The sequence below is a fragment of the Saccoglossus kowalevskii genome, chromosome 1 (assembly GCF_978046115.1).
Source record: "Saccoglossus kowalevskii chromosome 1, keSacKowa6.1, whole genome shotgun sequence".
NCBI classification, from domain to species: Eukaryota; Metazoa; Hemichordata; class Enteropneusta; family Harrimaniidae; genus Saccoglossus; species Saccoglossus kowalevskii.
In genome coordinates this window covers 33841499-33857229 of record NC_140641.1, presented here as the reverse complement: position 1 = coordinate 33857229, position 15731 = coordinate 33841499, and the positions used below count along the sequence as shown (strand labels likewise).

Below are 15731 nucleotides of genomic sequence, written 5' to 3'. Positions count from 1 at the left end.
TTAAATAAAACACTTTGTTTGAACATTTTGTATTCAGTCACCAAATGTGTTTTTAGAATCTATTTTCTGTCAGACAGCATTTAATAATGATTGCGAATAAATTTGCTGTACTTGTTATTACACCAGAAATAAATTTTAGTGGGAATATATTTATCTTATAATTTAGTATCTGTATGTGTAGTACACTTTTTAGTTTGTGCCTGTATGAAAAAGCAGGAATTAACATTCAAAATGTGAAAGTAGTTAATTAGTATGCACATTAGCTAATTAACATACGTGGATTATTTCAAATTAGTGTTAGACATAAAAACAGAAAGCATGTAACAAGTAGTATGGAAATTAGCTAATTAACATATGCAGATCAATTACAAAATATTAACTACAAGTATTAACTGGATATCAACAAAACATGTTCAAAGAAGTTAATTAGAATACACATCACCTAATTAATATGCATCGGTTTGTACCAAAATCTAATTAGATCATCACAAAGTATCCAAATTGCATCCCAATCAACTGAATATTTGACACATCACCATAAGGAGATCAAAATGACATTAGTCTGTCTTTGTGCTCTCAACAGACACCAAAAATTACCCAAGTAACTTGGACATCAGACAGTTTTTAAAATTGAGTTTTCAGAATAAAATACATTACATTTTGTTGTCATTTAAAAACAAACTCTGAAATTAATTTGAGAAAAACATGGAAACAAAATGACGACATCACTACCATTTAGTGTTCAGAACAATTATCATAAATGATTAAATTCATAGAAAAAAAGCAATTTTTAATCAAGAAACAAATTCATCCGTATATTGCCTATTGGCAGTCAATGAGAGCACATACACATGGCACAAATTGAATCAAAGAAAGCTTAGAAAGAACTCCCGTGTGGTGAGAGTATTGAAGACACATTAAAAATTAATTCAAAATTACTAGTACATGAGATATTGATGGAAAAGCTGAAAACTAATTATGTAAATCAGGTAACTAATATGAATAGAACAGAACAAAAAAAATTATGAATTATTATGCTAATTAGAGAATTAATATGAAAAATTAACCCAAAATTAATCAAGCCTGTCTATTGTCCTAGAGCATTTATGTACCAAATTTTATTCAAATGTGATGATCAGTAATTGAGATATCAGTGTTAATTATGTTAATTAGGTGATTAATAAGCATAAATATTTACCAAAATCTAATTGGGTTTCTGCATAGTTCTCTTTAAAAGTTTCATTAAAATCCAATTTGTGTTTTTTTTATATATCAGTGGAACATTATGCAAATTAGGTAATTAATATCCAATTAAAACTAATCAGGTGTCTGCATAATCCTAGAAGATCTATGTAGCAAGTCTCATTGAAATATGATGATTACTAATTTATATATCAAAAGCTGAAAATTAATTAATTATGCAAATTAGTAATTAATATGTACTCATATTACCCTAAAAACTATCAGGTCTGTGCAGTGTCCTATGACATCTATGTACCAAGTGTCATTGAAATGTGATGATTACTACTTGAAATATCAAAAGCTGAAAATTAATTATGCAAATTAGCTAATTAATATATACTGATATTACCCTAAAAACTATCAGGTTTGTGCAGTGTCCTATGACATCTATGTACCAAGTTTTATTGAAATGTGATGATTAGTACTTGAGATATCAGTGGAAAAGCCGAAAATTGATTAATCATTATGCAAATTAGGTAATTAATATTGCACAGATTTTTACCCAAAACTAATCAAATCTGCGCATTAGTTTGGAGCATCTGTGTGCCAAGTTTCATCAAAATCCAATGAGTGGTTCTTTAGATATCAGTGGAACAGCTAAAAATCAGCGAATTATCATGCAAATTAGGTAATTAATATGCATGGATTTTTACCAAAACCTAATCAAATCTGCGCATTGGCCCAGAGCATCTATGCACCAAGTTTCATCAAAAACTGATGTATGATTCTTGAGATATCAGTGGAACAGATGGACACACACACACACACACACATACAGACACACTAACTGCAAAGACTCCCTTTTTGTGCTTCGCACACAAGAGTCAAAAACCACGTAATAACAAGCCATGCATAAAAAAACAGTCCCTGTTATTAAATTTAAGTAATATAGTTTTGTTTATAGTAATATAGTTTGTACATAAACATGTCAGAGATATGGATTCAGAAGCTAATGCTTGATTATGATGACTTTTTTAACAGTAAAATGATTGTCATCCAGTCATTTTGTATCTGATCGTCAACTTGTCCATATTGGGAGATATTGCTTTGGAACAGCATTAATTAAAACAAACTGGCCATCTGTTGGTCATTTTGAATTTGACCTGGAGAACAAATTGATGTGCATCATAGTCCCATAATGTCCAATGTATTAGTTTGTTTGAACAAATTCTATCCATAAACAACAGGGTTCTGAAATGCCTGATTTTGATAATTGTTTTAGCACAAAAATGGCATCCATTTGGCTATTTTGAATCAGATCGTCAAACCAATATATCTGTACATCTATGACATAATGTATAATGAATATATCAAATTTGAACACAATCAGTCAAAGCATGTCACAGATATGGCTCTAGAATTGCATTCATTAAAACTAAATGGCCGCCAGTCAGCCATTTTGAATCTGATCTGAAAAACAAAATGAAGTGCATCAAGGACCAATAATGTCTAATGCATGTACTGGTACCAAGATTGAACAAAACCCATCCATAAACGACTAAGATCAGGTTCTGGAATTCAAGAAATTTTTCGATGATTTTTTAGTAATTAGTATCACTCCGAGTACAGTAAATATATATTAAAGCCATATTTTCAATCAGTTTGTAAAATATCACAAACTACACACAAAAATTTAACTTGATGAAGCAATTTAAAAAGTTCAGATAAAAACTACTATTAAAAACTTATTTTGGAGAATGACTAAAAACAATATCCGTTTCAAGACTAGACAAATAAGCTTGTGTTACTCACATTTAGCCAAATGGCACACCATCATAAAAATGGTTTGATACAACAGTTTCAATCATGCAACGATCTCTAGACATAGACAGCAAACCAGTCAGGCAATTTAGCTTGCAATGTGGCTGCTTTATGGCGATGACAGTAGAAAAGTCAGCTAGCTTTGTATTAGATACAGACTCTCAAGATAAAACATGTCCTGAAGCTTTATTTCATAAATTGTTAAAAAAAGACATTTAAAAAAAAACTTGCACCTAGTACTTCCCTGTGCAAATTCTACAAAGAAATCAATCAACAATTAATCCAAGTTAGCAATCTGCCAAGGTTCAATAGGTAAAGGTGAGATTGGTACTCTGAAACAATCACACATTTCATTCACTCATCAACCTCGGACAAAGCTAAAATAGATTGTTTACAAACAAAGAAGATAAAATGGAGATGTTGCATTATATTAAAATAAACATTACCGGTAGTGAAATTATAGATTTAAAATGTATTCCTGATACAGGAACTTGTTTATTCCCTAAACCACAATCACCTGACTATTTGACAGAATTTTGATGAATGAACAGTCCATTGATTACCAATGGCCCTTCCATATGCAAGAACTTACAAGTAACTAAAAATATGTATAGGTAAAATAAATCTGTAAGGCCAGACTTTTATTATCCCTTGTATCGCGAACCCGCCGAATGAACAGGAGTCGAAAATGAAATAAAAATGAAATTTTATTTCAGCTAATTTCTCGCGCCCTCCGACTTGTAAGTGCAAAAAATTGCTCAAAAAAAATTATTTTTATCTACATTTTTTTTCTGCCCGAAGCATAACAAACCCAAGTTGCATTTTCGTGGGAGTATCATGATCAAAGTACCAAAGTCTCGCGCAGATGAGAAACAAGGTTATACATGGAATAAAATTTTATTTCATTTCTTCTCTCCGATCAATGATCTCACTTACAATTCTTTGAGAATCACACAAATTTAATGGAAAAAAAGAATTTTATTTTTTTCCCCGCCCTCCTTGAAAAAATTTCCTTATAAAAACTCGAGAAACAAGGAATAAAAAAAAAGTCTGGCTTAAATAAAGAAAACTTTTAGCACAATATGACAATAGTTGTAAAGTTCAGTACTATTTGTTACTGATCTAGTAGACAATTGTTACAATAATAACACTATAATTTGAAACACATTTTCAACTTAAAAAAAAAAGAAGACTTACTAAAACAACAATGAAAGTGAGAACTAGACCTGCTGACATTTCACAGTTTATGTTACCCACATTCCTTTTTAATACTAGAACCCCATGACTACCAGGAAAAAATACAAGGTGGAAATATTCAGGGGGAAAACAAAACAGCTTGTGCATTTTCCACAAAGGCTGTCGTATATCAATCTTTATCATTTTAATCTTAAAATTCAACATGCATACAACATAAAAATAAGAGTTACTATCAGTTATACCATGGCTATACAGTACTAAGAATTATTTAAAAAATTTAATGCTATTTTAAACATGTTAATGGTAATTATTATCAAATATAAAACTTATCGCTAGGCACACATTGCAGATTTTACCCCAAACCCATGACCTAAAATTACATTCTGAACAAGATGTTGCAAAGATACGAATGTCTGCAATTGTATGCTATTTATGTGCAAACCACCTTGTTACCTGAGCTGTGCAAGACAATACGACAGCTATTGTTTCATACACACCAATATATTGTCATAATCACTGTGTTCGCTCCATTAGAAGCACATTTTAATAGTTGCATACATAAATCAAAAGTACCGGTATATTTATTGTAAAATGCCATTTATTTTTACTGTAGCAAATACTGCAAGTTAAATTTCCCACTTATTGTACAATCATAGGCAATGTTAATAATGAAGTCTGTATTATTGAATCAAACTCTGTAAAACAGCCAGATACTTGGTAAGACATAAAACAAACTTTTGACATGAATCTTTTCTACATAGAGTGATAGGTAGTAGTAGACGTTGATGGAAATGCTTGTGTTGTCATACCTATCATATCCATAGCAGCGCTGGATGCTAAAACAGAAAAAAAAAAAATTATGTAATAATCTCTTGATGAATTATACGTGTCATATAAGAAAAACAGATGATTTCACAGCAGACTATGTTATTGGAATTAGATGCCGTACTCAATGTGTTCACTGTAAGCATACTGTGAAAGACACACAGACACAAACATACATGCTCATGGTCTAAGTGTTTAGAACAATACACAGTTGATGGGAAACTCATAATATTGCACATGCTCAATTTGAAACTAGCCATACAATGATGACTGTAAATTGTTTTTGTAATGATTTTGCAAAGTGCTGAATTGTTTAGAAACAATTTTGTCTGTACGTCAATATGTGGCCTTAATATAAGTGTGATTTATGCAAATTTACTAAACTACATTCCAAATGTAAAGCAGTAATTTGCCCTGATCGATTTTCAACTCCAGCAAAGTGCCGTCACATGCCATGATTTCTGTTTTTCTCACTCTACAGTGAGTGTTGTCAATCAGTGGTCATAAACAGTTATAAGAACATCGAAAAAACACAGGGCTTGAGTTGTTGAATGAATTTTGTTTGAATTAAAGTTGTTGAATTTTTTTTTTCACATCAGTTTTGTTTTGAAAAAAATAAACGTTCCTGCATGTGTAAATGTTTTTGAATGTGAAATTGAAAATTATGCCTCAAGACAGAATTAATGCGATAAAAGTAATAGTCATGTGACTTTTCTCAGTATTAACAAATTAATTGGTAGTGTTAAAAATACTTCAGGAACATTGAAAATGTCTGATGTTCACCATACAAACTGATGCATAATATCATAAGCATTGATGTCATCATGAGCCACATAGCAGAGAATTTTAAGGTGAGGTTTTTCTCTGTAAATGTTTCAGAATCTGAAAATGATGCACCCATTTTTTTTTCCTTAAGAATTGTATGTCATTGGTTTTGGAGGCAATTTATCACATATTAAAATGACAGTTTAACACTAATTTTCCTGCCAAACATTAATATTATTTCTCTGTAGACATAATTACAATACCAGTCTCACCATTATAATGTGCCCAAGTTGGAGAAGGATGGTTCAGCATTATTGGATCAGTTGTATTCATATTCTGTGTTTCCATGCTGTCAATACTGATTTGATTATCACTACTTTCTGTTGACTCCTGACCATTGCTACTCGTACTCTCTTCTTGCAAAGTCCCAAAAATAGTCATGGCAGCATTCTGATCTTCCCTACGTTGCTGCTGTAGCATCTTGCTCATCATTCCACTCTGTACTCCATGTTTTTTCTGTACATGCTGTCTCAGCTTCCAGGAGTCTGTTGTACTAAAACTGCATATTTGACAGACATGTGGTCGACACTTTTCATGTACAACCAAGTTGTGTTTTTTCAAAACATACTTATCACGAAAAGAAGAATTACATTTACTACATTTATAAGGTCTTTCTCCACTGTGTATTCGTTGGTGGGTAACAAAGGCAGATTTACGATGAAACACTGCTGCACATTGATCGCAAATGTACGTGTTGTGATCTGGATGGCTGTACTGGAAATCTTTCCGCCCATGGAACACTCTAATATGTCTAGTAAGTAAGCCCTGAGCATTAGTTATGAAGGAGCACTCAGAGCAGTGATATGGATTTGTAGACTTATGGGTTGCTTTGTGCCTTGTGAGACTGAAACTGGTTGCAGAGGCAAAGTTACACTGATCACATTTGTAAGGTTTCTCACCAGTGTGAGATCTCATGTGTTTTGTCAAAAAGAACTTTGAAATAGCATGATATCCGCATAAATGACACAGCAATGTGCGTTTAGCACTGCATCTACCGTACTCTGGGTGATGATCTTTAAAATAATGTCTCTTTAGACCTGCAATAGACTTATTGGTAGTTAAACAGTCAGGACATTTGTATGGTTTCTCTTGTTCATGCAGGTATTTATGAAACTGCAGATCAATCTCCCATGTGAATGACTGATCACAGTAGGTGCATTTGTATTTCTCAGGTATCTTCCCATGTTGTTGTAGTTCATGTTTACGCAAGTATGAAATACTGAGGAAGACACATTTACAGGTAGGACAGGTTACAGACTTGTGTCCAAGCTTATCATGGACATCCTTATGATGCTTTATTGCACTATATCTGTTTGTAGCGTAGTCACACTGGTCACATTTCCACTGTTGATTTGCAACATGTGAATCGTTTTTTTTAGTTTCATCCACAGTTGATGGATTCTTTATCACTTTTTTGACATGTTTCTGTTGGTGACGTCTAGCATTAGTATATCTGTTAGTAGTGTAGTCACAGTGGTCACATTTCCATTTTTCACCTTTATGCATACTTACAGAATGTGTCCGAAGTTCTTGTGTAGATGTGAACCTTTCCTCACAGTGTATGCAAATGTGCAGTTTCCCTTCATCAGATTGAGTTGCTGTGTTATTTTTCTCCCCTGGATGTTCTGTGCTGATATGGCTGTTGACAGTAGACTGCTTTATTCCATGGTAAGAGCAATGAGGGCAAGAGATTAATTCAGAATATTTCTTATGGCTTTTCATGTGGCGATTCAGATTCCATCCAGTTGAAGTGCTGAATGAGCATATGGTACATTTAAATGGACGGATTCTCAGATGGCATCTCATGTGGCGTTTTAAATGTGCAGAGTTCAGAGTTACCAGTCCGCACTTCTCACATTTATACTTGCCAGATTTTTTGTATTTGTATTTGTATTTATACTTGTATTGATATTGTTTTCCAGATTTAGGTTCATAGTCTTCATCTCTGGGGTCATCAGCACCACCAATTTCATCCTCATTACCACTTTCTCCTAGTATATCAGGTTCATAGTCCAAATCTATGGTTTCATTATCATCATCGTCATCTGCAATATCATTTTCATCGATGTGATGCGAAGCTGAAGCAGAAGCAACATCAACATTACCGGCACCATGATCTACATTTTCAGCGTTATCATCACCTTGCAAACAGTCATCATTCTTCTTCCCTTCTGCAGTAAATTTTTTACTACTAACTTGATCATTTTGTTTTTCATGCGTCTGTTTTTCAATACATTCTAACTTTATTGTAATAGGAGTCTTGTTTTTACCAACATCAATATCGTCTCCTGATCTCTTTTTTTGACCTTCACCACCAATCATGTTTTCAACATTATCTTGTTCAGGTTTATGATGCAAATTGTCAGTATGGTTTTGGACACTACTAGACTGCTTTTCAGTAATTCTGGAAGGAGACTTCAATTCACCACTTCTTACAGAACGATCTGAATCCACTGATGACTGCTGGACTTGGTCTGATTGTAGATGAATTGCACGACTTCCTGATTGCCTGGCTTGATGGTCAGTTTGTATGTGAATTGGATGAATTCCTGGATTTGTATCTTGCCTTGCTGATTGTCTGTGCTGTAAAACTGGACCACAGTGACTACATCCTGTCATGTGATTCTTAATGAACGCTAAAACAGTGTCACATAACAATCCAACATGGAGATCATGTGGTAATTCGCGTATATTTTGAGCATTAGGGGGAGGATTGTTCGAAGCAAAGCTTGCATTTGCTGTTGACCATTGCGTGTTTGGAAGATTACGTGTAACTGGATTCTGGTCTTCATTAACACTTGAGCCTCTGTTCTGAACTGGTGAATTTTCTTGAGTGAAACTTTTATGATAATTTACATATGTTATATCTGTAGTTGTATTACTGGGAACTGTTGAACCATATTCAGCATGGATACTGGTAGCATGATAAAAACTCTCTTTATCAGGGGCACAAAACTGTTCACCTTGATAGGTTTCCACAGTTTCTCTTTTTGAATCACGAGAATTGCATGTCTGTTGGATAGGCGTGGCAAAGCTGGCATTTGATGGTAACTCGCCATTTTCATTTGTCCAGACCATTCCCCTTGGTGATTCCTCGTACACAACAATACTCTGCGGCATCTCTGCAAAATTATCTGGAATTGGCAAATTTGGATGCTTCATTTTGTAATGAGTTCTCAGGTAGGTGGCTTTCAGCAAAGTGTTGCATACCGCACACATCAACTTATTTTCAGAATGGGTATCCCTGTGTCGAACTAAATTACATTTCTTGGCCGCAGCATAATCACACAAGTCACACTTGAAAGGTCGTTCACCTGTATGTGTGCGCATATGTATTACCAAGCAAGCATGACTGGGGGCTTCATACCCACATACTTCACATACAGAATGCAGTATTCTACTACCGGAAAGTCTTGTCTGGTGTCTAAGCCTGTCAATTTCTGGTGTTTCTATTACAATTTCTGTTATATCTTGTCCAGTCTCCCCTGCTGCTACAGTTGAAGAGTTCATGATTGTATTTCACCTTGTACCTGTAAAGAAGAATATGTTGCTTTATAACATATATACTTCACCTGCATGGTGAGAAAATATTGATTATTTCCAGTGACTTTTTTTCTGAGCGACAATAATATATTAAAATATATACAAAATAACTTATACAGGGGCTCGTCAACTTGCTTGGTCATTCTATCAATAATATTTTTTACATGTTGATGAGTGTGTCCAAGAGTGCTAAGCCATTTTGAGAAACTTTAATCAAAGGCATGAAATATCCAACACATTGATGTAAATAAAATCAGAATAAAGAACACCGAGTTAATTATCAATGTGGAATAATTCATTAAACAAAAGTTTCGAAATGGAACTACAATATTTTCATAAATATCAAATAAAGATTATTATTATTATTATTATCATTTAGAGCGAGTGCAACATAAATAATTTAATTAATTGCGACTGACAATTGACTTGCATCTAATAGTCCGGGATAATATATACTAGTACATTATCGTGTTGTAAGCCGGTCAAGAAATTAAAACCGAGGTAAGCCACTAGTACCAGTATTTGCCAAATTTTAGAATCTATGACATACTGACCTTCAGATATTGCGCTGTACTTCGATATAAGAACACGTCTGTCACAATTTCAGGTTTAAAAACCTCGCGACGATATTTATTCGCGTATTCAATACAGATCGGGGTCAAGTCTGCATTTTCCGAGTTTTTAATCCTGTGTTAAACAGCGCGCCCACTACGACATTAATCTAAATCTCGTATCTTGTGTCTGTCATTTTCAGTTCCAGCGTAAACTCATATTTAAAATACAGTCAGAAAATGCTTTTATGTCAGAATACGCTTACTGTACTTGCAGTGGATTTTCTTTTTATTATTATTTTATGAAATGAAGATAAGATGCGTTTTATTTCCAGGCTGTATCAAATCACGCGAGAACAAGCAAAGGTCAAAGTTTGGATGGTTCCCGGCGTTCTCTGCGCCAGCAACAGATTTTCTTTTCGTTTTGCGTAAAGGACGCCGGAAACTAGCTATTTTATAGCACTTGTGCTACAAAGACTGAACATGTGGTGCACACTGTAAAATGCTGATACGATTTGTTTTATTTATTTACTTATTGACTCTAACACAATCCCCGGAGGGAAAGAAAATGTAACGCAGATGAAACCCGTGGACTCACCTGGATTCTGGGTAGCAGTGCTCTGTAGCCAATTAAAAACTGGGTTTCAAAAAAGATCGACGTTGAGGGCGCTTTTAAGTAAATAAAAAAAAAAATGGTATTTTTTTGCCCAAAAATGGCCTAAACTATAGCTCTGTGTCACAATGTTTAGTACGTTTAATAGTCATTATTTCTATTGTATTTCATTGTGTTGTAGTCATCAAGACTAGAGAACACATATCTGGAGAAATATACCTTTAATAGTTTTCAATCAACATTAAACATGCGCTCAATTTGATTAACATAGACATAGAATCGTAGTTTGTTTTTGAATTTATTTTTTGTCTCTGTTTCGAACAAAGTCCAAAATTAGGGACTATTACTTTGACTGATCTCATTCAAACCATACACAAAGACATAATATTTTACAGGTGTGTTTTAGACATGAAATTTGCTATTTTTGATTCTCAAATGTGTCAGTAGGTTTTGATTTTGATCAAGGTTGGTATGATGATAAATTTTTTTTGCGATTCGAACAAATTTTGCTGCTTGGCTGCAATTTTGTTTTTTTACATAATTTCTCCCCTTTTTTTGATAAACTTTACAATTTTTTTTTGGCTATTCAATTCTTAATTCAGCCGTTTCTCTGAGATGACTATGGTGATTTTGATCAAAGTCGATGGGTAACACATTAACATGCTGAATAATCCTGCAACATTTAATTATAATCTACATCTGTAATTGATTTTAATTGACACAGTAATGACTTGTTTAAATATATTTTATATCTTTAATATTATTTTAATCCAATTTCATTTATTTTTTATTTTTCAGTACCTGTGTATGTAATGATAGTTAAACTAACACACAAAATATTATGTATGTACACAGAAAAAAATAATACCGGGGGGGGGGGGGGGGTAAAATAAAATAAAAAATATTGCAGTACAATACTTATAATCATCAGACTATTTTTTTTGATTCTCCCCTCTGTTGGTTATGTTTTGAATAGTGTTTTCATATGCTGTGTATATTGTGAAACGTTAGTGATTTACTAACTGAGGGCAGGGGGTTCATCTGGTGTCATAGTCAGAAATAGAATTCGTTTAACACATGATTTTACATATGAAGTTAATATGTGTTTTCTGATCCAACACGGTCTGATTATCTTGTCTTCACCCTCAACCTCATGAATTTTTAACATTCAAATTTTGGTGCAATATTTTGTACTACTGAGCTATTTCAATTGGGGTTCATAGTAAACTCTGCCATTGGTGGCCACTTGACCAGCTTCACCTCTCTGCCATGGGTTTTGACATGACCAGCTCCACCTCTCTGCCATGGGTTGATGCTTGACCACCTCCACCCCTCTGCCATGGGTTGACGCTTGACAAGCTCCACCTCTCTGCCATGGGATGACGCTTGACAAGCTCCACCTCTCTGCCATGGGATGACGCTTGACAAGCTCCACCTCTCTGCCATGGGTTGACGCTTGACAAGCTCTACCTCTCTGCCATGGGATGACGCTTGACAAGCTCCACCTCTCTGCCATGGGTTGACGCTTGTCATGCCTCACACCTCTGCCATGGGTTGCAATTGACAAGCTCTATCTCTCTGCCATGGGTTGACGCTTGACAAGCACCACCTCTCTGCAATGGGTTGACGCTTGACAAGCACCAGCTCTCTGCCATGGGTTGACGCTTGACCAGCTCCACCTCCCTGCCATGGGTTGATGCTTGACAAGCTCTACCTCTTTGCCATGGGTTGAGACTTGACAAGCTCCACTTCACTGCCATGGGTTGACACTTTACAAGCTCCACCTCTCTGCCATGAGTTGATGCTTGACAAGCTCCACCTCTGCCATGGGTTGACGCTTGTCATGCCTCACCTCTCTGCCATAGGTTGACACTTGACAAGCTCCACCTCTCTGCCATGGGCTGACACTTGACAAGCTCCACCTCTCTGCCATGGGTCGACGCTTGTCATGCCTCACACCTCTGCCATGAGTTGACACTTGACAAGCTCCACCTCTCTGCCATGGGTTGACACTTGACAAGCTCCACCTCTCTGCCATGGGTTGACGCTTGACAAGCTTCACCTCTCTGCCATGGGTTGACGCTTGTCATGCCTCACACCTCTGCCATGGGTTGACACTTGACAAGCTCCACCTCTCTGCCATGGGTTGACGCTTGACAAGCTCTACCTCTCTGCCATGGGTTGACGCTTGACAAGCACCACCTCTCTGCAATGGGTTGACGCTTGAGAAGCACCAGCTCTCTGCCATGGGTTGATGCTTGACCAGCTCCACCTCTCTGCCATGGGTTGACGCTTGTCATGCCTCACCTCTCTGCCATGGGTTGACACTTGACAAGCTCCACCTCTCTGCTATGGGTTGACGCTTGACAAGCTCCACCTCTGCCATGGGTTGACGCTTGTCATGCCTCACCTCTCTGCCATGGGTTGACACTTGACAAGCTCCACCTCTCTGCTATGGGTTGACGCTTGACAAGCTCCACCTCTGCCATGGGTTGACGCTTGTCATGCCTCACCTCTCTGCCATGAGTTGATGCTTGACAAGCTCCACCCCTCTGCCATGGGTTGACGCTTGTCATGCCTCACACCTCTGCCATGGGTTGACACTTGACAAGCTCCACCTCTCTGCCATGAGTTGATGCTTGACAAGCTCCACCTCTGCCATGGGTTGACGCTTGTCATGCCTCACCTCTCTGCCATGGGTTGACACTTGACAAGCTCCACCTCTCTGCTATGGGTTGACGCTTGACAAGCTCCACCCCTTTACCATAGGTTGACGCTTGTCATGCCTCACACTTCTGCCATGGGTTGACGCTTGACAAGCTCCACCTCTCTGCCATGGGTTGACACTTGACAAGCTCCACCTCTCTGCCACTGCTTGACACTTGACAAGCTCCACCTCTCTGCCATGGGCTGACGCTTGACAAGCTCCACCTCTCTGCCATGGGTCGACGCTTGTCATGCCTCACACCTCTGCCATGGGTTGACACTTGACAAGCTCCACCTCTCTGCCATGGGTTGACGCTTGACAAGCTTCACCTCTCTGCCATGGGCTGACGCTTGACAAGCTCCACCCCTCTGCCATGGGTTGATGCTTGTCATGCCTCACACCTCTGCCATGGGTTGACACTTGACAAGTTCCACCTCTCTGCCATGGGTTGACGCTTGACAAGCTCTACCTCTCTGCCATGGGTTGACGCTTGACAAGCACCACCTCTCTGCAATGGGTTGACGCTTGAGAAGCACCAGCTCTCTGCCATGGGTTGATGCTTGACCAGCTCCACCTCTCTGCCATGGGTTGACGCTTGTCATGCCTCACCTCTCTGCCATGGGTTGACACTTGACAAGCTCCACCTCTCTGCTATGGGTTGACGCTTGACAAGCTCCACCCCTCTGCCATGGGTTGACGCTTGTCATGCCTCACCTCTCTGCCATGGGTTGACACTTGACAAGCTCCACCTCTCTGCCATGGGTTGACGCTTGACCAGCTCCACCTCTCTGCCATGGGTTGACGCTTGTCATGCCTCACCTCTCTGCCATGGGTTGACACTTGACAAGCTCCACCTCTCTGCTATGGGTTGACGCTTGACAAGCTCCACCCCTTTACCATAGGTTGACGCTTGTCATGCCTCACACTTCTGCCATGGGTTGACGCTTGACAAGCTCCACCTCTCTGCCATGGGTTGACACTTGACAAGCTCCACCTCTCTGCCACTGGTTGACACTTGACAAGCTCCACCTCTCTGCCATGGGCTGACACTTGACAAGCTCCACCTCTCTGCCATGGGTCAACGCTTGTCATGCCTCACACCTCTGCCATGGGTTGACACTTGACAAGCTTCACCTCTCTGCCATGGGCTGACGCTTGACAAGCTCCACCCCTCTGCCATGGGTTGACGCTTGTCATGCCTCACACCTCTGCCATGGGTTGATGCTTGACAAGCTCCATCTCTCTGCCATGGGTTGACACTTGACAAGCTCCACCTTTCTGCCATGGGCTGACGCTTGACCAGCTCCACCTCTGCCATGGGTTGACGCTTGACAAGCTCCACCTCTCTGCCATGGGTTGATACTTGACAAGCTCCACCTCCCTGCCATGGGTTGACACTTGACAAGCTCCACCTCTCTGCCATGGGCTGACACTTGACAAGCTCCACCTCCCAGCCATGGGTTGACACTTGACAAGCTCCACCTCTCTGCCATGGGCTGACGCTTGACAAGCTCCACCTCCCTGCCATGGGTTGACACTTGACAAGCTCCACCTCTCTGCCATGGGCTAACGCTTGACAAGCTCCACCTCCCAGCCATGGGTTGACACTTGACAAGCTCAACCTTTCTGCCATGGGTTGATACTTGACAAGCTCCACCTCCCTGCCATGGGCTGACGCTTGACAAGCCTCACACCTCTGCCATGGGTTGATGCTTGACAAGCTCCACCTCTCTGGCATGGGTTGATACTTGACAAGCTCCACCCCTCTGCTATGGGTAGATGCTTGACCAGCCCCACCTCCCTGCCATGGGTTGACGCTTGACAAGCTCCACCTTTCCGCCATGGGCTGACGCTTGACAAGCTCCATCTCTCTGCCATGGGTTGACACTTGACAAGCTCCACCTCTCTGCCATGGGTTGATACTTGACGAGCTCCACCTCCCTGCCATGGGTTGACACTTGACAAGCTCCACCTCTCTGCCATGGGTTGATACTTGACGAGCTCCACCTCCCTGCCATGGGCTGATGCTTGACAAGCTCCACCTCCCAGCCATGGGTTGACACTTGACAAGCTCCACCTTTCTGCCATGGGTTGATACTTGACAAGCTCCACCTCCCTGCCATGGGCTGACGCTTGACAAGCCTCACACCTCTGCCATGGGTTGATGCTTGACAAGCTCCACCTCTCTGCCATGGGTTGATACTTGACAAACTCCACCCCTCTGCTATGGGTAGATGCTTGACAAGCTCCACCTCCCTGCCATGGGTTGACACTTGACAAGCTCCACCTCTCTGCCATGGGCTGACGCTTGACAAGCTCCACCTCCCAGCCATGGGTTGACACTTGACAAGCTCCACCTCTCTGCCATGGGCTGACGCTTGACAAGCTCCACCTCCCTGCCATGGGTTGACACTTGACAAGCTCCACCTCTCTGCCATGGGCTGACGCTTGACAAGCTCCACCTCCC

General features: G+C 39.1%; 1 protein-coding gene across 1 annotated transcript; it reads right to left on the bottom strand.

Annotated features, from left to right (window-relative positions):
* Positions 1 to 3170: 3170 nt before the first annotated feature.
* LOC102803711 (uncharacterized) lies at positions 3171 to 9374 on the bottom strand. Its single transcript, XM_078006966.2, has 2 exons — positions 6063 to 9374; positions 3171 to 5036 (listed from the first exon to the last, which is right to left on the bottom strand). The coding sequence occupies exons 1-2, from the start codon at positions 9358 to 9360 to the stop codon at positions 4954 to 4956; spliced, it is 3381 nt and encodes a 1126-aa protein (XP_077863092.2). The 5' UTR covers positions 9361 to 9374; the 3' UTR covers positions 3171 to 4953.
* Between the last annotated feature and the right edge of the window lie 6357 nt (positions 9375 to 15731).

Coding starts and splice junctions, on each gene's coding strand:
- LOC102803711 (XM_078006966.2), bottom strand. CDS start 9,360: ATGAACTCTTCAACTGTAGCAGCAGGGGAGACTGGACAAGATATAACA. Junction 5,037..6,062: donor AACTTGGGCACATTATAATG/GTGAGACTGGTA, acceptor TTTCTGTTTTAG/CATCCAGCGCTGCTATGGAT.